We start from the raw sequence: 25,333 nt of genomic DNA on the forward strand, positions 1-25,333 counted from the left end.
GAACGGTCCCAAAAAGAGAAAGTATCCAGTGAGCGGCAGTTCTGTGGGACAAAATGCCTTGTTGATGCCAGAGGTCAGAGGAGAATGGACAGACTGATTGGAGCTGATAGAAAGGCAACAGTAACTCAAATAACCACTGGTTACAACCGAGGTCTGCAGAAGAGCATCTCTGAACACACAACACGTCCAACCTTGAGGCAGATGGGCTACAGCAGCAGAAGACCACACCGCGTGACCCTCCTGTCAGCTAAGAACAGGAAACTGAGGCTACAATTCACACAGCAACACCAAAACTGGACAATAGAAGATTGAAAAACGTTGCCTGGTCTGATGAGTCTGGATTTCTGCTCCACATTCAGATGGTAGGGTCAGAATTTAGCATCAACAACATGAAAGCATGAATCCATCCTGCTGTAATAAAATTTACCCAGTTCTTTAGTCGAACAATTCCCAAAGATCACGAGAAGAGGACCCATCTCTCAGTTCAGCATTTAGTTCATGTTTACAGCACTGGCCCCAAAAGAATGAGCCCTGATATCCAGGAGCAATACAATTTTATAACAGTCATTGCTATGCCTACCAGAGGTTGAGTTCAACTTAACACCCGAGAGTAATAGGCCAAAAAACATGACTGACACCACTGTTTCAACCAAGGGCATAGGTTTGGTCTCAACATTGGTAGGGACAATATAACAGCATAACCTGCATGTACACTTTTTGCTGGGGACTGGATATTAATAAGACCAAACAGATTGGGTGGACGGGGGTCAGGGCTACATTTCTCACAAATATGAACCTAATGGATAGACAGGCTAAATGATCGATGCAAAATAAATGTGTATTGGTTCACCTGATACACCATTCGAAACCTTTATTTTCAAAAATGACTATAGAAACATTTTGAAAACTTCCAGAATAAATGTTTGGATTTTATTAGCAATTTAAATTGCAATATTTGAACATAACTTAAAACCATAGTAACATACACAATACAAACTTGTTACTGAATGCAAAAAATAAACATTTGTCTTAAGACCACTCAACATTGTCTGTCTTATAAATAAATTAATATAACTGAAAAAACGTCTTAGTCAGAGAATAACAAAAATAAATTTAAATGGAGCCTTCCTTCAGGTATAACACTTCTGCTTTTGTCCACAAGCACAGCCAAACTCATAGACTGCACCGCTCCTAAAACTGCATTAATCACCCAAAAACTCGTGTTTTTCACCAATATTCCATCATAGTCCGCAACGGGTTAGATATCAATGATCTGCTGAAGTCCGTGTCCCTCCAGACAGCGCTGTGACCTCTGAACTGACAAAGACTTTTGTCCCTCAAACAAAAGGAGTCAGCTCTCTAGAGAGTACTGCGCATGCGCAGTATGCTAAATCTGATGCAGGTCGGACTTTCAGTATCAAATTTAGTGGTGTGTTCCCCACCTCCACAACATTGACGTCTTTTTACATTACTTACAGTGGCTGCTGCTGGCCGAAAAAAACTTCTAATATCCCTCCTCTTCGAAGGAGGCGGCATGTTGTCGACACGTATTTCTGTCGGGGCTGAGTGAGTGTGCGTGTGCGTGTGTGTGTGTGTCATTAGCCAATCTAGCGTGCGTTGGAGGAAAAAAAAATTGGACCGGCACATTCAGCGAGTGAAAATGGGTAAATTTATGTCTGAACATTATGAAAATAATTTACTTAATAACGGAATGGTCAATTCTATCCTTACAACATATGGGAAGACAATCTAAATTCCCTATATAACTGAAGTCGTTATATAATGCAAAAGGTTGCTTAAAAGTTAGTGGGGACAATTTGTGCCCCCTGAAAAGTTGGTAGTGTTATGTCCCTACCGTCCCCATGCAAACCTACGCCCTTGGTTTCAACCCACAGCTGGTGTCAGTTTTCAGAGAGATGTGCTATCAAAGTGTGTGACTGTTGAATCAGAGCATGGAGCTAGGAGACTGGGTGAAAGTGAAAGACAGGGTTGGAGAGACCTCAGACACAAGCAGGCGACAGAAGCTATCCTTCTATCTGCCAGATGAATGTACGTCAACCCTGAACACAGCATGTAACCAGGTTGGAAGGCTAGATTATATCAATTATTCTAAAAAAATATAACACTGCCTTATATCAGCGGATTAGGCTGATGGTGGTGTAATGGTGTAACTCTCTGAGGAATGTTTCCAGTATCTTGTTGAATCTATGCCACCAAGGATTAAGGCAGTTCTGAATAAAAATGGGAGTCCATCCCAGTATTAGCAAGGTGGACCTAATAAAGTGGCCTTTGAGTGTATAATGGATACACCATTTTAGTGGTGCTGTCCAAAATCTGAGGGAGCATGGTCATACCCTATAAAGTCCACTCAAAGTATCTCACAAAACATTTTAAAAAGTTGTGTATAAGTCACTTGATATGAGCAGTATATCCCATCATGCATTGTGGTTCAGACAGAAATGGCTGATAACATAAAGACACTTTATTTACAGTCAAAGAATAACAGCTCTCTGTTTAACTCCAGACGGGCTTGTCTCATTACTCCAAGCAGAGAAACATGGACAATGGCCACTTGAGTTTCAAACGCAGGTGATGTTGAGTCAGTCCTGTTCAACTCAGACCAGGTGGACTCGGATCAGGTGGACCCAGACCAGGCTGACTCAGACTAGGTCAACTCAGACCAGGGGGGCCCAGACCAGGTGGACATAAACCAGGTCAACTTAGACCAGGTGGACCCAGACCAGGTGAACCCAGACCAGGTTGAGACCCAGACCAGTTCAACCCAGACTAGGTTGACTCAGACCAGGCCGACTCAAACCAGGTCAACCCAGACTAGGTTGAGACACAGACCAGGTGGGCTCAGACTAGATTTACTCAGACCAGGTCGACTCAAACCAGGTGGGCCCAGACAAGGTCAACCCAGACTAGGTCAACCTAGTCTGGGTTGACTCAGACCAGGCCAGGTCAACTTAAACCAGGTGGACCCAGACCAGGTGGACTTGAGTGGACCCTGAGTGGGAAGCAAACATGTTTCATGACTCAGTTTAGAATCAGAACATGCCTAGCCTGCCTTCATCACCTTTTCTACTTCCTCTCTCCCCTGTTTGCTTAACTTAACTTCAGCTTTGTTCTCACTGTCAGGGAAAATTATAATCAGGGAATACCAGGAATGGGATTATTACCTTGTCTGGAATGATTCTGTTTTTACCAGAAGCAGCCTTTCCTTCTCTGACTCCATGTTCATGTGAGACAATTGGTGACAGGCTGAGGAAACAGGGGAGCAGAATGAATCAGACGTTTGTCCTCTGCAGATATGAGGAGCAGATGAGGGGAGAAGACTCTTTTATTCACACACAGAGCGATCACAGCATCAGGGCCTGCTAGCTGTATCCACACAGGCTGCCATCAGTCACGCTGTGACGCTGGCAGGAACTGTCTTTGCTAAGTGGCCTGGTGGAGCTCTAATAGGCTGTGCAGCCAGGACGTCCACTGGCACACTGAGTGTCCTTAAAGTGGCATTAGTCATCTGCACCATGCAGTCTTGATGTCTTACATAGCTCAGTGCAGTACTCCTGTACCCCTCTTTTCACAGTTTTATCTTTCATGAACTACGCTTCAAGGCTTATGCTGACAGATTAAACATTTGAACCTTTCCTGATTTTATAATAATAATAATAATAATAATAATAATAATAATAATGATAATAATAATAATAATAATAATAATAATAATAATAATAATAATAATAATAATAATGATAATGATAATGACTGGTTTGACTTATAAAGCACTTTTCCAGAAACTCAAAGACTCCTGACACAGTGTGCTGATCAGGAAGAGGCATAAGACAAATATTACACAGGGAGGAAGGGAGGGAGGGAAGGAGTGAAGGCCACTTGTGGGCTTCTTGAAAAGGTAGACTCTGAGATGATGATTTCATTCAACTTTACTCACGGCAGTCTGCCAATAGTTATACGACGACTGCAGCCAATAAAAGTGTGCAAGGCAATCAGTTGCTGACTCCATCAATCATCTCTTTATTCGATCAATAAAACACGACAAATCAAAGCATAGGTCTTTATTATGGAGAAGTCGGTCTCGTGCAATGACAAATTACTTTTTGGTGATTGATTGGTTCTGTCAATAGCTCCTCATCAGTGTCCTGTGGACTGACTTGTCGATAAATATGTTCCAGCTCTAATCAATATGCATGTCTTAAGCTAATACCCTACTACAGATCCTTCATGGAAGCAACCTTTGCAGCTAAGTTTAGACCAACAGGCATGACCAAGCTGGATTTTCTCTTATGGAAGTAACTTCAGGGTTACAACTGGATTTTTATCCTACAACGCTGGTTCACTTCTTACTGGAATAAATCACCAAGATAACTTGTGCTGAACAGCTAACCTGCTCTGGAGCAGGTCAGGTTCTGGATCAGAGATCAACGAGTATAAAAGTACCACCTTCGAAAATTAATTTCTGCTAATGGATCATTAATGCATTCACCTCTATAGTCTGAGTGAAAACATACAGTCCAGTGTAAGGGTTGGGTTTTAGCTGACAGACAGTAGAAAGGACCATCTCTCCACTGGATCTGTTCTAAAACTGGAAGATGAACCACATAGTGTCCTCAGTTCCATGTTGATAGAACCAGCAGCACTGCCTGAAAGAATAACACACATCATTTTTACTGTTTGTACTGCAGACACACTGACTTCATCCTCTCCTGCCACCCAGCATCTCTCTGCTGCTCACATCCTGGGGTGCTGCTTCTCTACAAGTCAGTCTGGTTTCTGAGGGTCAGCCCGTCCAGTCTGTTAACGGTTGCTGTTGGTTGGCCTGTCTGCTCGTCGCTGTCTGCTCGCCGTCTGTCTGTCTGACCTCAGAGGTTTTATTCATTTCTGGTCAGAGCCAAACTCAGCAAAGGGCAGCTCCACTGGTTTATTCAGATTAAAAAGCTTCCTGGAAGAAGAGGAGGAATCTTCAAACACAGGTTTTAGCAGGGTCAGCTGACTGATCCTGGCCTTTACTTACCAGGTGTGAAAGGGTGATGGAGGGAAATCAGCACTAGCTTCATATTTAAAGAGGGGGTACTCTGCTTCCCTTTATATTAAACATGGATATAAAGCAAAAGCTTGTGCAGAAATTTACACCTCTCTATCCTAAAAGCACCAGGTCTTTACCACACCTGCTGACATGATGAGGATCTCCTCACTGGTTTGTAACATGTTGAAGAGGTGGGCCTCAGACACAAAGACCTGACCTCCAGAGGGCTGGTCAATCAGAGGGAGGGGGTTTGTGGAGCCTTAAAGAGACAGTATGAAGCAATGCAGATACATATAGGCTGAAATAAGGGCTTTGTCATCTTCATACCACATTTCTCCAGTGGCTGGTGCAGGTGAGCCTAGCCAGGTCATCTCCAGGACACCGTGGGGCCTGATTGCAACTCATGACGTGCTCCATGGTTTGGGACTCTCCACATGCAGATGAGTCAAATGTTGCCAGCTTCCATTTTTTCATGAGGGCCTTGCCCCACCCCTCGCACAGGCAGGGTTTTCCAGACAGCCCAAGGATGGTCGTGGCTGGTAGTGAAGGATTTTTCAGGGATGATGCCTCTCTCCTTCCACCGAGTCATCTGGCTGCCAAGGCTGTTCCATGGCATCTGCCATTCAGTGGTCCTGGCAGCAGATGGGGCGGTCTCCAGGACTTTGGTGGTGCCCAGGAAGCTTTCCTGGAAGAAAGCTGTTCCTGGGTGGTAGAAAGCTCATGCTGGTTGTCTTCAGCCAGCTTTTTGCACTCAGCTTGTGTGATGACTGCTCTGTAAATGTCAGGGGGCGATGCCAGAGAGGCAGTAGAGAATGTGAATAGAGTTAGTCTTGTTAGACCTGGCCACTACCCTGTGGGTCTTATTAAGGATGGGGTCTACTTTCTGTACATTACATGACCTGCTCCATGTTGGGAAGGCATGTTCTGCAGCTGGAAAGCACAAGGCCAGTGCAGAGGTCCATAGTGATCCTGGGTATTGGTAAGCTCGCTAAGGCTCGTAAGAGGCTTTTCCTGGTGGAGACCTTGGTTCTCATCTTCTGGATGTGTTCCCTGTAACTGAAAGTATGGTCTAAAGTAACTCCCAGATAAACTGGGTGCTGATGGTTCTCAGTCCTTATTTTTAGTCCACCCACTTCATCACCCTTCATCTTTTCCTGTATCAACACCTTGCCTTACCTTTCCTCTGTCGTCTTTGCAGTGCACAGTTAGTTTGCCTCTACATGCTTTGTCCCCTAAGCTATAACAGTGGGAGGATTACATCCTGTGAACATTTGGCTCCCTCCTTCAGCTGAACTGAAATTTCTCATATGATAACAAATCATCTGTTCTAAAGTTTCTCCTGCTTTTATCAGGACTTCTGCCGAATGCTCTAGCTGTTCCTGTTCGTGATGGGTAGCAGAGGGAGACAGCCCAGGCACTGAGGGCTGAAGAGAAGCAATGTATTGATATATGATGTAAACTTAAAGGTTATAGAGTAGCAAAAGCAATATCACCCCAGTCAAAAAGCTGCGGGGCAACAAAGACCTGAGCCTGTGAGCTTCCTGTCAGTATAATCCACTATGAGGGCTAAGCCAAGCCGTGGGTCTCTGAGGGTCAGAGGTAGCTGTTTGGAGAATCATTTATTGATTTTAGGGCCGATATCAAAAGCTGCTGAGGGCCTCGACCAAAGCTGAATATGTCCACAATCCCCTCTACTGCTACTCCTCTTCTCCCTTTGAACAAATACTGTGTTTCAACAGTCAATCAGCTTTCTCAGCCCCTGGTACATCATGGAAGAGGGCCTTCACACATATACGATCATTATTCTGAAGACCCCAAAAACAGGAAGCTGGGGAAAGTTTGGAAGACGTTTCACCCCTCATCCAAAAAGCTTCATCAGTTTCAAACTGCTGGTGAGGGAAGCATTTATGTAACAATGAAAGTGAAACCCTGTTTCCTCCAAGTGGTCTGTTTGGATCAGAACAGTTTGGTACAGGTTGGATCGGTAAAGCCTGATCCAACCATGCCCTTCTTGGTAGGGGGGCGTGTAAGCTGGATGCTGGTGGCCACGTCAGCTAAGTAATAGCAGCACCACACAGTGTACCCTGCTAAGAAATCAAGACGAAAATGTGATACGGTAAACAAAGGGCAACGATGAAGACATCCAGCAATTTGTCTCCTCTGTGATTGTCATGTGGCCCCTTGTTACAAAGAACAATCAAGCTTTGTTTTCAGAGAGGCTGTGTGCCACCAGGAGAAATACAGCAGCCTCTGTCACACAGGAAGAGACCATTTTTTCCACCAGTCAACACACTGCAGTGTTGTAGCTCCATCTTCTGGGGTGGGATCAGTTTAGTCTGTTACCCCAATGAGAGGGGCCCAAAAAAGGGATGGTACTGGTTATTAGGGGACCAGAAACTCCCTAAAATGTGTGCCATATTGCGACAAACTGAACTGCACCGCTTGGTGGAAACGGGGCTTTACACACCATCCACACAGCCCCTGTATCTAGAATGCACGGGACCATATCGGCCTTTACTGGATCCCTTTTTCTATTGCCAGCTTCCCTCTCTTTTCTTGGTCCTTTACACCATGTAGGCTCTGCCGGGGGCTTACTCTACAAAACTTAAAGCACCATGGTTGTTGCAATTTGTGAAGCTGCAAAAAGGATGTGACGAAAATACTACACTTGTATCTGAAGTATTGGAAATACAGCAGTGTTCAGAAGTAGTTACCATATTCAAAAAATGAATGTCTTTTGCTTGGTTATGACAGAATCTCATATCTTTATTTTGTTTATTCATTGGAAAAAGTCTCTCTAATAAGAAAAATAATAACAATAATAATAATAATAATAATGATAATAACCCAGCAGAAACGGCTTTCATTTTGTCTTATATTTAATATAAGTTTGATAGGAGGCAGCAGGGATGGGTTTGTGTGTGCGTGTTAGAGATGACACATGTATGCACTCTGTGTGTGTGTGTGTGTGTGTGTGTGTGTGTGTGTGTGTGTGTGTGTGTGTGTGTGTGTGTGTGTGTGTGTGTGTGTGTGCTCATTGTTTTCAAGTGCTTACCTGATAGAGTGAAAATGGGCTCCATGATCAGGCTATGAGCTCCAGTCCAGCAAAGCCCAGGAGGTTAATGAGCAGTACAGCAGAGCTTGATAAAAGCTGTGGTTTCACAGAAATGCTTCCTGCCTCACGTGCGTCACGCTTCAGCCGTCCTTTTAAACTTCACTGTATTCCTCTCATTAGACTGTGCCCTGTATTATACCTGGTCTCAGCATTCTGTTATTTGTGGAACAGTCCCCTTCATACATGGAGAGGCTTGTTTTACAGCTCCCTTCTAATTGTGTCATTCACTGCTAATGGCACATTACCAGCAATTACGTAAGCGAGGAACTTGTACAGAAAACAGCAAGAAAGCAAGTAATCCTTCATATTTAAGAAAAGAGATCCACTGTTCAAAGGAGTCACCATATAACCTCCCTTCAGTTTTTCTTTATAGCTTACAGTTTGTATGAATGACTCTGTCTCTGTCTCTTCTCTAATATTTCCCATGTCCTACATTAACACACTCACTGACACTTTATTAGGTACACCTTGATAGTTCCAGATTGGACCCCCTTTTCCTTCAGAACTGGCTTGGTGTCATGAATCCAACTAGCTGCTGAAACCTTTCTCAGAGGTGTTACTGCATATCGTCATGACATCATAACACAGCTGCGACAGATCTGTGGATGAACATCCAAACTCTGAGTCCAGTGGTCCAGTGGTTCTTTGACTTCCTGTTGTCTTTCTATCAGCTCCACCCAGTCTGTCCATCCTCCTCTGACCTCTGGCATCAACAAGGCATTTAGTCCCAGAGAACTGCTGCCCTCAGGATACTTTCTTTGTTTGGGACAAACAAACTAAACCCTAGGGCTGGTTGTTGGTTAAAATCCCAGTCGAACAGCATTTTGTCAGATACTCAGACCATCAATCATTCCACCTTTAGAGTCTGTTAAATAACCTTTTCTCCTTTATCCTGATGTTCAGATTGATCCTGAGTAGCTCATCTTCATCATGTCTACATGACTAAATGAACTGAGGTGCTGCTATGTGAATGGCTGATTGGGTGTTTGTGTTAATAAGCAGGTGGACAGGTGTACCCAAGTATGTTTCTGATTGGTGTATGTCAGGCATCCTTTGTGGAGGGTGAGTTTAGCTGATCTGTGTTATCAGTAGGTTAAATTTCATTAAAGCAATGTATATATGTTAATAACAGTCTCTGGTGCCAAAGCATAGCTACTGATTTATTTGGTCTCATCTCTCTCATCTTACTCTGAGAAAAGAATGAGGAAACACATTTCCTCTGGTTTCACAGAAAGCATGTGATTTTTAAAGACAGGTACATTAAGTAAGCAGCGTGTCTTCTGGTAAAACATTTCCTCTCCAACCAACACTGAGAGAGCCCCAGGACCACCACACGGGTCTTTGTGGATCTCCTCCCTGCTCCTCTGGACCTCTCCTTCCAAATAGAACTCATTTATATTTAACCCATGCAAAGAGGAAAAAACCTTCTTTTGCAAATGTTTTATTTTCCTTCCTTCTTTAAAGAGTTTGTGTAAACTTTTTATTTAAAGGGAACTCCTGTTTTCCGCTAACCAAAGCTCTTGAATCCCAGAGCACTTTGCACTTTGCTTGGACTCATTTCTTTTCTGATCTTTCTCTCCAGGACACGGAGATCCTCAACACAGCCGTCCTGAGCGGGCGAACCGTGGCTGTACCAGTCAAGGTGGTCACAGTGGGAACAGACGGAGCGGTCTCTGATGTAACAGAGTCGGTGGAGTGCAGGTCAACAGATGAACAGGTTATCAAGGTTAGTGGATGTGTTCAGTGCAGCTGCTTGATCGTAGTCTGCTTTCTAGTGAAGTGTGGGCGGATGAACAGAGGGAACAAAAGCTAGCTGTGGTGTGGGAGATCAGTCATGTTTGTAGCAGGTGCCAGATCCCCCCAGGAAGACAGCGCATGGTTCATGTTTTGTTAAATTATTTGCCAAAATTGAGAAGTTATCCTCGGGTTTTACAGATTGATGCCCAGCGAACAGTGAGTATGAGGATTGGATAGCAGGAGCTTCTTTCTTCATGGTGAGCACACTGCAGTGAGGAGGCAGCTTTAAACTGCACTGATCACCTACTTAAACACTGAGGCACTGTGACAGAGCTCTGAATATACAGTTTTGAATGCTTATGACTACAGCAGAACAAACCCTGAGAATGACCCAGAGACAGGGCCCATCAGGTCTGTCTGTGCTCCATCTCCACTCAGTCACAGCATCAGATCTGACAGGTTTCAACCCAGGTCCCTGTAATATCTCCCTCTGGATCAGCTCTGTTACGTTCCAGCCGTGTCTCAGCTCCAACAGGTCACAGCCCACTGGATCAACCCTTCTGTTTCTGCTGGGTGCCAGAGTAACGAGGCATCAATCTGCTCCGAGTGCATGGAGCCAGACACAAAGTCAGGCCCTGAAACCACATTAAACACGCTGTGGACTTTAAAGTTAAATAAACTGTATAAACACCAGATGGTACATAACCCTACTACACCAACAGACCAGCCTGATGGGAGCCAGACCAGGAGTCAACAGGTTTGAGGTTTCACAGCCCAACATGAACCAGGAGAGTGTCAGCATTGAGGTGGGAACCAGGGTCCTCCTGGTCTGTGACCCCAGCTGTCTGAAGGTCCTGATAGAGGCAGAGTGAACACACAGCTGGTGTGAGCTGACAGGTGGGAGAGCCAACAGACAAAATGAGACAGAGCAGAGACAGGACGGACAGGGATCTGGTTTGAATCCAGCATCCCAGCTGGAATGGAAACAGAGAATAGGACTGATGGACACCAAGCTGTGAGTTTTAGTTTTCAGAGCTAGGAGCTGCTATGACACAGTTCAGGAGTCAAACTGCCAGATTCTTCTCCAGGACGTGGAGACAGGTGATGGGTTTCTGGTGACTGTTAGTTCTGAAGTAGCAGCTGACTGTACTGAGGACGTGCTCAAATTAGCGTGTGTGCCAGCTTGGACCAACATGGATCAAACAAAACTTAGAGACAGATTGTTGAAGAGACTCAGTCCTCAAAGCAGGGTGGAATGTTTGAAGAGTTGGTTTGGGAATTAGGATGACACCCACTTCTGATGTTCCTGGTTTATTATCCCCCTCCTTTGGTGATGCTCACAGCTTTACCCTATCTGGGCATAAACATGTGGTCTCTGTCTTCTCTGTCTAGTATCCCAGATTGTTAAAAAAGATCCCTAATAATCAATCCAAAGTAGGATTTAGTACACAGACATGTTTGCTTGTAATTTCATATGTCCTCTAAATCAGATTTGGACAAAATACGGCCCAGGGGCCACATCCATTTGGGCATCTGTGTCTGGCCCACACAAGGTCAATCAGAAATTAGAATATAAATCTAAAAAAAAAAAAAGATCCGGCATGCTATCAAACAGGGTGCTGCTTTTATTTTTGTGAGGACACACTTGCATGCCTTAGCCATGTGCTTGAACAGTGACAAATAATGAAGTTCAACAAGTCCAAACACAGATCCTCCATCACTGAGGAGTACCACTTAGCTGTCCCTCATAGCCACCTCAGAAATTCATCCAGATGTCAAAACACTTGTTCAAGCCCAGGACTGACCAGATTTATTTTACTGCCGTGATAAACTGAAGTGAAGAGATTACAATATATATATATATATTTTTTTGGTATGAAATTGTTAGATAGTTTTTTCAGTATTTGTGGAGACCATAAAGCTAGAAATAAAAAAGAAACACTAATGAAATGATTGTTAATTTCACAGTTTTTTAACTTTTGTAGGAGTATTTTCCTATGTGACCTACACCAAAATCTCACATGTCAACAGATTATCATTATTATTTATGTTGCTGCATTTTACAATGGGGGGAAAAAGTTAATACTGAGCAGAAATAAATTCACATTATTGTTGTTGCAGCCCTCTGACATGATTCAGGTTTCTCAGGTGGCCCCTTGTACAAATGAACTGCCCACCCCTGCTCTAATTACCTGCTGTCTAAAGATGAATTACTGAACCAGCACGGCGTGGCATGGAGGCTTTACCCCCACAGCACTGATTTGGTGGTTTGGGAGCTCAGGTGGCTTTGACAGCAGATCTCCAGCAAGTCAGTATTTTTTTGGTTAGAGGACACACACACACACACACACACACACACACACACACACACACACACACACACACACACACACACACACACACACACACACACACACACACACGTCTGTGCTTTAGCTCTGTAGTACCATGCCATGGTCAAACAAAGTCATAGTGAGACTATTGGACAGTAGTTTTGCTGCTGCAGGTAGGGGCTGAATCCTGCAGGAAAATGAAGTCAGCATCTCCATGACGCTCGAGGGAAGCATGAAGCCCACTGATTGGCCTGGTAGGTGTCTGTGTTTACTGTGGGCTTGATGAAACACAGTGGACCCACACCAACAGATGACACGGCCCCTAAAATCAGCACAGACTACAGCAAGGACACCCTGGACTTCAAACACCTGGATTCTGTTCCTCCTCACTCTTCCTTCAGACTCAACAGGACTTTGATTTTGAAATGAAATGTGAAATTGACTTTCAACTGAAGAACACCCTTTTGTGAAAGTAATTTCCTCATTCAAGGTGATTTTCTTTTTCCACATTTCTAATCTGTGGGCCGTTATAACTGAAACAGATAGTTGAAACTAATAGTTGAAAAATACTTGAGACATTTATTTTGCTTGTACTGAGATTCTCAGATGTGGCCTAGAAAATCTGTTAAATAAAACCACCTCTAATTGAGACTCTGGACACTTTTTGTCCTCTGTCAAAGTTTGAAGTCTTATTTTGTATCCTTTGCATCACTTGGTCTGTCCTCTGTCTCTCATCCTGTGCCTCTACGATCTTCTCTTTCTTCCTCCAGGTGTCAGAGCGCTGTGACTACGTGTATGTCAACGGGAAGGAGACCAGAGGAAAGAGTCGAGTGATGCTCAACTTCACCTACAGCTTCTTGAGCGCCCAGCTGGAGATGAGCGTGTGGATGCCCCGCCTGCCCCTGCTTATTGATGTAGCTGACCCTGAGCTCAGCCAGATTAAGGGCTGGAGGGTCCCTGTCAGTGCAGTCAACAGACGGTAAGACTTGGCTGAGGGTGCCTAGTTTCTTCTGTTGCAAGTAGGAATAGCTTTCAGCATCAGCAGTTACAATAAAAGTGACCTGTGGTTTGAAAACAAGCTGCTGGCCTACATGCAAACAAGGCTTGTAGAGTACAGTAATAAGTGGAGCAGGACACCTGTTGTACAGGAGTCCCAGGATGAGTTCAAATCCTGAAAGGTCTTAGACCCCGTTCACACGACAACGTTTCATCTGAAAACGCTAAAACGCAGTGAAAACTCGGTGAAAAAAATCTGCATTTACACGGGAACGCTAATGGACTGAAAACGCTGTAGTGAGCATCCCAGGCCTATAGGTGGTGCTATAACTGTCTCGTCCAGAAGCCGCTTTTGGGAGATCTCCACCGAAGTAGAGATGAGCCGATCATCTGGTGTTTTGAGGAATACGAAGTCAAAAAGTGGAGCAACAGATGCAGATTTTGTTGAAAGACAGTCAGCAGATACAGCAGATTGAGCAGCACAAGCACAACATGGTAGTTTGTGACAATCGTACCAACGGTACTGTTGTCCTGTTGTATTCGTGCGCGCGAGACAGACTGTGACGTCAGCGTTTCCACTGAAAATGCTGGCTTACTGTTTACACGCCAACGGTGTCAGGAGCGTTTCAGAAAAATCCCACTCTGGGGGCTGTTTTCAAAAGTTTGCGTTTTAGGTCGGCTGAAACGCTGTTTCCTTGTAAACGTGAGGCTGAAACGCAACAAAACTTTTGCGTTTCACCCTAAAGCTGTTGTCGTGTAAACGGCCCCTTAGAGGACCCTGTAAGAGGATTAGAATTGCTTTTTTTTCTTGGGAGACAAAAGAAAACCACTAAAAACAGGCTCTGTAGTGCTGGTGCAGACAGAGGCACAAACTGCAGAATGAGCTGGAGAGGAAACACAATGAGAGCCTCAGAGTTCATGGACTGGTCCTAAAAGGTTGTAATGTAAAATAAAGAATGGGTACTGATGTGAGAAGGGCAGAGCCTGGAGGAGATCCTCTGAGGACTGACGCAGAGTGCAGTGATCGGTGACAGGCATCTTTAGTCATGTTAGATTGTTCCAGAACAAAGGTGCAGTCTGCTGATAACTTAACAGCTCATTGTGATGAAAGAGATAACAACTTAAGTTTCACCTGTCAGTGAAATAAACAGGCTGAATGATGAATGGTTGGAGATATTTTTGGATTTCTCCACATTGATATATACCTACAGTGAGATGTTACCAGTGTTTCAGTCTATAGATATACATAATTCATTAAATATTATTAAATAAATTGATCAATACTTATTTCTATCTTCTAGTTTTGTTTTCCATAAGATAAATATCCCTAAAAATCAATAACAACAAATGTGATGTAACCACTGTTCCACCATGGTTACATCAGCCATGTCTGGTCGTGTTTGATGAGGCATTTTTGCTCATATCAGTAGAATAACAGGCAAATCTAAAACCCTGACATTGGTTTATTACTTCACTTTTGTGGAAGAAGAGAAGAAGAGGAGGAAGAGGAGAGGTGGATGGAGTGAGGCAAGGAACCAAGCTGAGGCAGCAGGTCACAGCATGTTAACCTGTCCAGCCTCATTAAACCTAATGGAGAGTGTCATGGTGAGCCCCCCAGGCTGAGGCAGAGCATGAAACAGAGAGGGAATGTCAGAGAGGGAATGTCAGAGAGGGAATGTCAGAGAGGGCTGGAAGTTAGGTTACAGGACAGTCAGAAACTGATGAGAGGATATTACATGACAACAATCCACTGATCTATGTTGTTCATATACAGAGAGAGATGACAGTGGACATCAAAGGGGTGGGTGGAGGGGGTGGCGCTCAGGTCACAAAGGAGGTAGGGATATGAATGGGAATGAAGAACTCCTGCTTTCTGTGCAAGCTGTGTTCTTCTTCATAGATTTTCTTGAGGACTTCTAAAAAGGAGATTTGTTTTAAACATGATGTATTTCAGTACCCAGGATGCAATCTGTGTCGCCAGGATATAAAGGCTGCTTTTAAAAACAGCTGGACCCTATGGGGCTAAAGTGAATCCAGTTCAATCACAGAGTAAGATAAACAGCTGAGCTGACATAATGTAGTTGCTGAGCGGTGTGAATGAATATTCAGAAGTGTATAGTCTTTATTAAGTGCTGCAGAGATCTTCTAAATAATCTAAACCACACAGATCCATTCTAACTGCTGGGAGGCTCACTGTCCCACACCTTTCATTCCTCTGGATGTATCCTTTTTGCTCTCCTCTTTAACCCTTTCAGCGTTTGTACAGTCTTCAGTACTAAAGTCGTTTCCTCCTCTCTCCCAATCCAGTCCAGTCCAGTCCAGTCCAGTCCAGTCCAGTCCAGTCCAGTCCAGTCCGACTCTTTAAAGTAATAAGGACCATATGAGCTTTAACTGGAGGGAAAATAGAGCAAATATGTGACAGAACTGCTGGCTCTGCAAATATTTCTCAGTAACAAATGTTTCTCCTGAGATGGCTGAAACTGCAAAGTCTTTGCCGTCGGCTGTATAAATGGGAGACGTACAACAAACACCTGTTGCCCCTTTACAGAAAATGAGAAAGTAAGCAAGGCAGTAGTTTGTCTCTGGGAGCGGTTTCCACAGGGTTTTTAAGAGTGCTGGGAGCCTGTGACTTTCAGGGGACCAGAGAAACCTGCAGACCAGCAGACAGTCCTGACATCAATAGCCAGAAGAAATCAGTGAATTAGAGTAAATGATGATAGAAAGAAGAAGAAGAAGAAGACTGAGGTTAACTGATCCTCATATGTTCCTCTTCCTCACCTGAACCTCTTTTTCCTGCAGCTATGAGAGAGTGACTGATGACAAAGATGAAGATGATGCAGCAGAGCAGAGGACAGAGAGCAGCTGTGTGTCTCAGTATCAGAGCACCACCCTGCGTGTCCTCACACACTTTGTGGTGGACACTGGGGAAGTTAAAGGAGCCTCAGAAGAGGACGGGCTGGGTCAGCAGAACTTCCTGATCGGGAGTGACTGGCAGGTGGAAGTGACCCCGCTGGTCAGGGAGTCTCTGAGGGTGGCCGACCTGAAGGTTGCACAGCTGCTGGACGGCCAAGTCGTCATGGGAGTGAGCCCAGGGATCACCAAAATACAGGTGAGATGAGTGTTAGGTGGCCTGATCAGCAGACTGCAGAGCTGTTTTTACTACGTTATCATCTCAGACACTTTGTTTATTTTCACAGTATTAACATTCATGTTCACAGTTCAAGAATTTTCTGTCAAAAACCAAATATAGTAGTTTAACTCAACCTACAGTGGGGCTGACATTAGTGAACCTGTCTCACTCTAACCTTGAGAGGGGAAGGTTGGTAAAAAGGCTATCTGAAAAAAGGTGTTGTTTCACCTCAAAAGGTAAAAATGGGAAGATACATGAGCAAAAACACAGCAAAAAAGCTATGAAAAAAACACCTGGCCAGAACTACAGAATCAATGAAGTAATCAGCTCAGCCACACAAGATGTTTTCATACCTGAATCCATTACAAAGTCTATTCACATTTATTAACCACACATAAGATCGTCGAACCTCGGATTCAGGAGGAGCAATGTGGTTTTCGTCCTGGCCGTGGAACTGTGGACCAGCTCTATACCCTCAGCAGGGTTCTTGAGGGTGCATGGGAGTTTGCCCAACCTGTCCACATGTGTTTTGTGGACTTGGAGAAGGCATTCGACCGTGTCCCTCGGGGAGTCCTGTGGGGGGTTCTCCGGGAGTATGGGGTGTCGGGCTGCTTGTTACGAGCCGTCCGTTCCCTGTACGACCGGTGCCAGAGCTTGGTCCGCATTGCTGGCAGTAAGTCGGACTCGTTTCCAGTGAGGGTTGGACTCCGCCAGGGCTGCCCTTTGTCACCGATTCTGTTCATAACTTTTATGGACAGAATTTCTAGGCGCAGCCAGGGTGTCGAGGGGGTCCAGTTTGGTGACCTCAGGATTGGATCACTGCTTTTTGCAGATGATGTGGTCCTGTTGGCTTCATCAAGCTGTGACCTTCAACTCTCTCTGGAGCGGTTCGCAGCCCAGTGTGAAGCGGCTGGGATGAGAATCAGCACCTCCAAATCTGAGTCCATGGTCCTCAGCCGGAAAAGGGTGGACTGCCCTCTCCGGGTCGGGGATGAGATACTGCCCCAAGTGGAGGAGTTTAAGTATCTCGGGGTCTTGTTCACGAGTGAGGGAAGGATGGAGCGAGAGATCGGCAGGCGGATCGGTGCGGCGTCCGCAGTAATGCGGACTCTGCACAGGTCTGTTGTGGCGAAGAGGGAGCTGAGCCGGAAGGCGAAGCTCTCTGTTTACCGGTCGATCTTTGTTCCCACCCTCACCTATGGTCATGAGCTTTGGGTAGTGACCGAAAGAACAAGATCGCGGGTACAAGCGGCCGAAATGAGCTTCCTCCGTAGGGTGGCCGGGCTCTCCCTTAGAGATAGGGTGAGAAGCTCGGCTATCCGGGAGGAGCTCGGAGTAGAGCCGCTACTCCTCCGCGTTGAGAGGAGCCAGATGAGGTGGCTCGGGCATCTGATGAGGATGCCTCCTGGACGCCTCCCTGGTGAGGTGTTCAGGGCACGTCCCACCGGGAGGAGACCCCGGGGCAGACCCAGGACACGCTGGAGAGACTACATCTCTCGGCTGGCCTGGGAACGTCTTGGGATCCCCCCGGAAGAGCTGGCCGAAGTGGCTAGGGAGAGGGAAGTCTGGGCTTCCCTGCTTAGGCTGCTGCCCCCGTGACCCGACCCCGGATAAGCGGAAGAAGATGGATGGATGGACATAAAGGGAGTCACCAGGGCATTAACATAATACCCAAAGCCAGGCATGAATTTACAACCTCATCTTACACTCCCGTCAGTTGGTGTGGTGCAGTAAGACGCACTGAGCATGCTTGCTGCTCGTTAGTACGGCACAGCCTGAACCTATGCTCTGGTCCTTGTCCCTGCCCAGCAGCAGGAAGCACTGTGGTATGAAAAGAGAAACATAATTAGTTACAAACAAACTCATGATATACGATCTGTAAATAACAAAGGCTGAACCCAGAGCCATAACAATGTTTTTGTATGTGTTTCTGTAAAACTCTAGGAGAAAATAACACAGGGCACTCACTAAGATGTTAAACTTGCAGTAGCATGCTACCTGGCTAACACATGGAATGAGTGATGATGTGTGCTACCTTACACTGTAAAATAAAATGTGAGGATTGATGTTTGAATTGATAGGACATCTGAGTCAGAGAATAACCTAATCTCTGTGCACAGTTCTGTTGGGTTTTCTTCAGCCTGTGGCACCACTGGTGAACAAGTCTGAACATTGATCAGGCATAGCATTTCCTCCTATGTGTTGTTTTAAATTACACTGATATGGATCTCCTTTAGCAGTTTAAGAGCTGTGAGAAGGGAGTTGATGGTGTGCGTAGAAAATAGAAAAAATGTTTTTTTTTTTTTTTTTTTTTTTCAGCCAGGATTGTAAGAGCTCAAAAGGAATCCCTTCATGGTTATAATGTGATCACTAACAAACGAGACTTCTTGTCATCGGCCAATCAAATCAGACCTCCTCACTGAGATGTTGTGGGTAGATCTGCAGATATGCGAGTATGATGACTCAAAGTGACATGACCCCAGCATCACTGGATCCTAGTCCTGGCTGAATGTGGTTGTAATAGACAAGGTCCAGGTGCAAATGAGTTTTAAATGGGTTAGGTGGTCAGGGCCATTTCTTTTTGACACAAATCATAAAAGACAAGACTCTGACAGCCCTGAAATGGAAGAGGGGGTGGTCAAAGAGGTCTTTAATTGTTGTCTGGGTTGGTATGAAGCAGTCTATACACTCATGCTGGGAGACAGGATGTGATGTGTGGTGGAGGGATGTCATCAATGTGAAGGTGAGCCAAAGGCCAGAGCTGCAGAAAGTATAGGAGAGGAAACAGTCGATTCAAGGACTTTGATGAAAGAATCTGGCTGCTTTACCACTGGCCATACAAAATATGGATGGTGTCTCAGTGACAGTGTCTGATGTTCACTGGATCTTCAGCCCCAACAAAAGTTCTGTTCTGTTTACTTTGTATACAGATGTGTGTCGAAGTTTTTATCCAAATAATCATATTATTAAGTTCTCAGACGACACAGTAATTTTAGCATTACCAAAAAAGAACGGTGGTTTATCTGACAATCTTAGGGAAATCCAGAGGTTTATTAATAGGTGTGACGACAACAGTCTTGTATTAAACGTTAAAAAGACTGAGGAAATGGTGTTTGACCCTCGAGGGGCGGGGGACCATAGGCCTGTGGTCATCCTCAATCAAGCCATTACCCAGGTGCAGTCATACAAACACCTTAGTGTTTTTATTGACAATGCACTCTCTTGGAGCACACACGTTGACAGCCTTTGTGGCTGTGACTTCATGGTGTTGACCAGAAGCTCATGTTGATGTTTTATAGGGCGGTCTTAGAGAGTTTAATTAGATACAGCATCACAGTGTGGTTTGGAAACCTGTCTGTTCAACATAAGAATAAATTGTCGAGAATAATCAGGGTTGCTGGGAACATCATTGGCACTTAAGGTCACCTTTCCATTCAGAGCATGTACCAACAGGCCACACTGAATAAAGCAAATAGGATAATACATGACCCAGTACATATTCTGAATAGTGAGATTGAGCTGCTACCATCAGGCAGACGGTTCAGAGTGCCTGGATGCAAACTAAACAGATTTAAAAAGTCTTTTATACCTATGGCGATCAAACTAGTCAGTGAGCTTGGATGACCAGCATATTTGCACCAGGTAGCACTTTGTTTTTGCACAGATCAGCACTTTGCTTGTTCTTATCTAATTTTATATTTACTATTCTATTGTGTTTTATTGTTTTATTTTTGTTCTTCTCTTATTTGATTGCAGCAGGGGCGAAAGGCCCCCCAAAAAGTTTCTCTCTGAGATAATAAAGGGAATCTTGAATCTTGAAAAGTGAATCTTAAATCTAAATTCTAAGATATCTGTCAGTGAGAGTCAAGACCTCACCTGTTCGTCTTTAAGAAGATATGGACCAATGTCCTACTGAGCGTCTAAGCCCAAGAAGACCTCAGTTTGCTTTTTGGTTCCTGTTTGACCCCTGAGCTTTAATACAGTAAGAGATCTGTATAGTTACAACATGACCAGCAGGTGTCCTTTATGTATTTCAGGTGCTGTCCCCTCTGACATCATCAGTCTTAGGTGAGAGGAGCATCAAGGTCCTGGAGGATAAAGTGAGTGTGACAGAGCTGGGGGTGCAGTTGGTGTCTGGACTCTCTCTGTCCCTGCAGCTCAGCCCAGGAAGCAACAAAGCCATTGTTGCCACCGCAACTACACAAGAAGTCATCCAGTCCCTATCACAGGTGACAGTTCCACAGATCCAACATCTCACAGGTTTTACTCCCAGTGTGTTTCCTGGACGTGTTCTGAGACAGAGGACAGTCTGATCTTTCCAACCAGCAGCTTTACTGCATACTGTGTTTGTCTTAGAAGTGAAGCAGGGTTGTTATGGAGTTTTTCTCTCATCATTAACTCACTCTTGGGCTCATGAAGCTACATCTTTGATTTACATATCCAGCATCTGAAGCACTCTGTTATTCCTCTCATTATATCTTCAAATGGAAAGGACTACTGTCTCTGTCCCTGGAGACTAAAGTATATTTGGCTTCAACAAGAATAGAATCACACCCAATCTTTTTAATTGTTACCCTTCCCATAATTAAGGCTCACTCTCTGCTTTCCCCATGTCCCTTTATGCTATGGTTTAGTCATCTATAGGCCTTGGCTGGAAATGTGCAGATCACTGTGTAATGGGATTATTTTGAGCTGAATTTCTGGTACAGGGTCTTACTGTTGCTTGTATGTGTGTTTGTTCAGGAGTCCCTTATCAGTGCTTGGCTCCAGTTCAGCGACGGATCCATGACTCCACTGGACAACTACAACCCAGCTCATTTCACCCTGGCTGCCACCTCTTTGAATGAACAGGTGGTGGTGGTGCAGCACAGCGCAAAGTGGAAGTGGCCCATTGTTGTTGCCAAAGGCGAGGGTCAGGGCTTGCTTGTGCGTGTTGAAATGAGCCAATCACAGGTGTGCCAGAAAGGAAAACAAAGAAGTATCCTGACCACAGGAGTGGCAAACATACAGGTGAGGATTGGACAGACAGAGGATAAACTCAGACAGCCAGGAGAGGGACGGACACGTCCTGACCCTCCGTATTATGGTGGATCTATTTCTGACATGGACACGGGGATAATCAACCATGGGGCCACAACCATCAGGGGTCACGTTCCTGTCAGACCTAATGGAGGGCGTCAGCCTGTGGAAAGTGGTGCAAGGGTCCCGAGTGAATTCTCTGAGTTTCCAGACCAGGCAGAGCTGCCTCGAAGTCGCAGCATGGACGAGGACCTCTCTTCATCCAGACGGGGACTGACAGATCTGGAGATCGGTATGTACGCCCTACTGGGAGTCTTCTGCCTGGCCATCATGGTTTTTCTTATTAACTGCATCTCTTATGCATACAAGTATCGCAGCAAGCACATCTCCTTGGAGGCCCCAGAGACCATGCCCCATGCTCATGACTGGGTGTGGCTGGGCCAAGAGGAGGGGCTTTGTCTGCAGCAGCAACAGCAGGACGAGCTGGTGGGTACCTTAGAGGAAGGCAGCCAGCTGCTGAATGGAGGCATCCAGCGGGGTGTGAGTGGCTGCAGTGGGAGGAACGAGTCCCTGAACTCTCCAACCACCAAGAGGAAGAGGGTGAAGTTCACCACCTTTTCCAATGTCAAGTCCAGTAATGGATGTCCTGTGCTTAGCCCAGCAGCACTGGTGCAGACCAGTGAGATAAAATGGGTATGTCCAGACATCGAGCTCGGGGACTCAAAGGACCTTAGGAACTACATGGAAAAGCTCAACGAGAATGCAATTAAGAGCACGGCATAGGGGGTACTGGAGATTTTCATGGACTACACAGAAACTCACCCGAATGCCTTCAGAACAAGGATGAATGGGGGTCAGACCAGGGAGAGGACAGGGCTTGAGGGGTGCAGGAAACAGTCTGGGACTGCCGTGAAACCATCTCACCAGAAGAACCAAGAGCGTGTTCAGCCTCTGCTGTTTCGGTCTCAGACTGGATCCAGCAGCGTACGACCATGCGACATGGTTGGCCATGATGCCACAGCAGAGTTTTACAGAAGAAGAAAACTTGATATTGTTGATATATATTTTGATCCTCATGTTTCTAACACCATATTTGTTGTACTTTTTCTGTTTGGTTCACTTTATAAGAGCCACTCTGTGCTCTGCATCAGTCATGCAACAGAGGATTCTCAGAGAGAGGGGCTTGGATCCATTTTTAGTTGTACAAAAGCAGAATTTGATTTGGAGGTTTTGTATGTACTGTAGGATTCTGTAAAGTGATGTTTGGTTTTTGTTTTGTAGTTTAGTTTATGTTTTTGTCTCCAGAAACCAGATCCATGCATGATGACAGGAGAGAGGAGCAGTGTGTGATCTGGCACTGTAGATGTCAGGAGAAACCAGTAGCTTGGAAGACATGTCACTTTGTGCACACACTCATCTTGGAGCTGGTCTTTGGTTCATTTTAATTTATTGTGGCATTGGTGTAAACTTTATTTTGAGACTTACAGCAAACATTTCTCCACTTACACTTACATTTATGTCTTTGTTTATTCAACCCCTTTGGTTCAGGAGCTGACTTCACACAACAGTTTTTGTGACCCTTTAAATCCTGATATAAGCTGATCATGATAAGAAAACCAATCCAGTTCAACACAAAAACAGCTATGATTTAAATCTAAAGACAATCACAAAAATGTTAGATAAATCCCTTTATTGACAAAGCTCCATTAAACAGTTCAGTTTACCTGAGTCCTGATTGGATGGAGATCAGTTTGTTTTCTTTAAACTCAACACGGGACTTTCTCAGTGCAGGAAAAGAGTCATGAGTGAGTGGACAAAATCAATCAATCAATCAATCAATCTTTATTTATATAGCGCCAAATCATAACAAATGTTATTTCAAGACACTTTACAAAAACATTTACAGGTCTAGACCCGTAAATGTTAATAAAATTTTATTAGCAGAAACCCAACATCAAGACAAGATAAGGAGTCTTATCTTATCTTAATCCACCATGAGTGCAGGACTTTGCAGCATTTAGCAAGTTACAATGGCAAGGAAAAACTTCCCTTTAACGGGCAGAAACCTCGGACAGAACCAGACTCATGTTAGACAGACATCTGTCTCGACTGTGTTGGGGTTAGAGAGAGACAGATAGAGGAGAGAGAGTGGGAGAGAGAGGGGGGGGGGAGAGAAAAAAGGAGGGGGGGGGGGGGGGGGGGGGGGGTAGGGATACACACACACGCACACAGACACACACACAGATACACATACACACACACACACACACACACACAGAAAGGGAGAGAGAGAGAAACAGACGGAGTCTGAAGTTTGGCGCTGTGGCGACAGTTAAGGAGAAACCAGCAGGCCAAATCCAAAGCTGTAGTAGCTGGTGAAAAAAAAAGATCCCAAACTGTGTGAAGTTAAAGTCTGACCTCGTCCCTCCTTCAGTCTGGTGCCAGTATTTGTTCAGTCCATCCTTTTCTATCTCTGTTTTGACATTGGCTGCTGGACTAATTAAAAGTGGAAGTGACTCTTCTCTGCCATGTCTCTGTGTGGTTCATTGAGCGACTGGCTGATGACTTCCTTTGCAGGTCTCTGCTATTTTCTCCTTCTGGCTGGTTTATTTGAGTAAACAGAGAGTGGATCAAATATTATCAAATCTCTAAATGATGAGCCTCAGGTTGTTGTTTACAGGTGGTGCTGCTGCCAGCTGAAGCAAAGGAGAGAAATGATCATGCACTGATCATCACTCCACTTCAAGTCTCTTACACATCCAGACACTGAGGTGCTGTCTGAGTGATAGACACTCATTTTCAGGGAATAACTGGTTTCTTGAATATATTTGTTTCTATTCATTTTAATGCAGATTAATCAGTAAAGAACAAACATTTAATGCTATCTTAAAGTCAGTGGCAGATCTTTGGTGACCGATTAACCTCTCTTTCAAACTCACACATGGTAACCAAGATTCAGTCAAAATGGTAAAAATGTTGACTTTCAGATAAACATTTCCTGATATAATTCAGGATTTGCAGATTTGTGACGTGTGCTCTCATATTCATCAGGATCCTTAGGTCTGTAGTTGCTGGCTCCAGCCCCCTGACAGCAGGATGGAAAGGTGACATAGAGACAACAGTAGCTCATACTGCACCTGGCTGTCTGCACTGCAGGTACAGAGTGTTTGCACTGACGTCATGTTTGGGGTAGTTACCCGGATGTGTGGCCATACTGAAGGTTCACGGACTTAAACACTAAACGGACAGATAGAAGTTCGCAGTAAAATATGATTTTAAGACGTCTGATCCACCAACAACTGTGAAAAAAATACATGGAGCACTAAGGACTTTGCCAGCTGGAAAAAAGAGATTATGGAAAGTTACGCCTGATAAGCAGGAGGGACCCATATAAGAAGTTAACATCTTCATCATCATCTACCCAAAGACATGAAAACATAGATGTGACTACTTTACTTTTCATTGGAGGAGGGGAACACAGAGTAAATAATGTTCTCTCAGGAGAGACACACACTGAGGTTTACTGAACTACTAAAGTGTGGCGGTAGCGTCAGCTGGCACTGGGATGAGGGGCTGCTGGTACCAGGCAGCATCAGTCTTAATATTCATGTTCACATTTAACTGAGATGCTGTGTCTCTGAAATACCCACTGTTTCTAAATCCCAGCAGTACACAAATATTTTCCTGAGTGCCTCCTCATATTTCCAGTGACTCCCACCAACATTTTCTTCTTCTATGCTTGTTTAACCCTTTATGACCCAAGTATCACTCTTTTTTCTTTGACCCTCAGGGGTAACCAGGAAAAACTTCCTCATTTCATGTTATCTTCTTTGTTCTATTTTTAGATGTAATGTTGTTTGTGTAATTCCACATGGAATGATATTTTTGTTTGTCCTGTTTTTATTGCAGCTTTTGGTATGCTGCATTATTTTTTAAGGGACAGCCCTGAACTCAAA

At 44.6% G+C, this 25,333-nt stretch overlaps 1 protein-coding gene across 1 annotated transcript in view; it reads left to right on the plus strand.

Moving 5' to 3' along the window:
* LOC141805679 (transmembrane protein 132C-like) overlaps positions 1-23,542 on the plus strand; it is a 125,602-nt gene extending 102,060 nt beyond the window's left edge. Inside the window, exons 6-10 of the mRNA XM_074690844.1 lie at positions 9,745-9,888; positions 13,003-13,211; positions 16,028-16,337; positions 20,396-20,587; positions 21,102-23,542. Coding sequence (XP_074546945.1) covers positions 9,745-9,888; positions 13,003-13,211; positions 16,028-16,337; positions 20,396-20,587; positions 21,102-22,160 — 1,914 coding nt within the window. The 3' untranslated portion in view covers positions 22,161-23,542. The remainder of the gene's footprint in view (positions 1-9,744; positions 9,889-13,002; positions 13,212-16,027; positions 16,338-20,395; positions 20,588-21,101) is intronic.
* The last annotated feature ends 1,791 nt before the right edge of the window (positions 23,543-25,333 follow it).

This window comes from Halichoeres trimaculatus, unplaced genomic scaffold (assembly GCF_033239565.1).
Source record: "Halichoeres trimaculatus isolate MK-OKI-2021-1 unplaced genomic scaffold, fHalTri1.1 fHalTri1_scaffold_16, whole genome shotgun sequence".
NCBI lineage: Eukaryota > Metazoa > Chordata > Actinopteri > Labriformes > Labridae > Halichoeres > Halichoeres trimaculatus.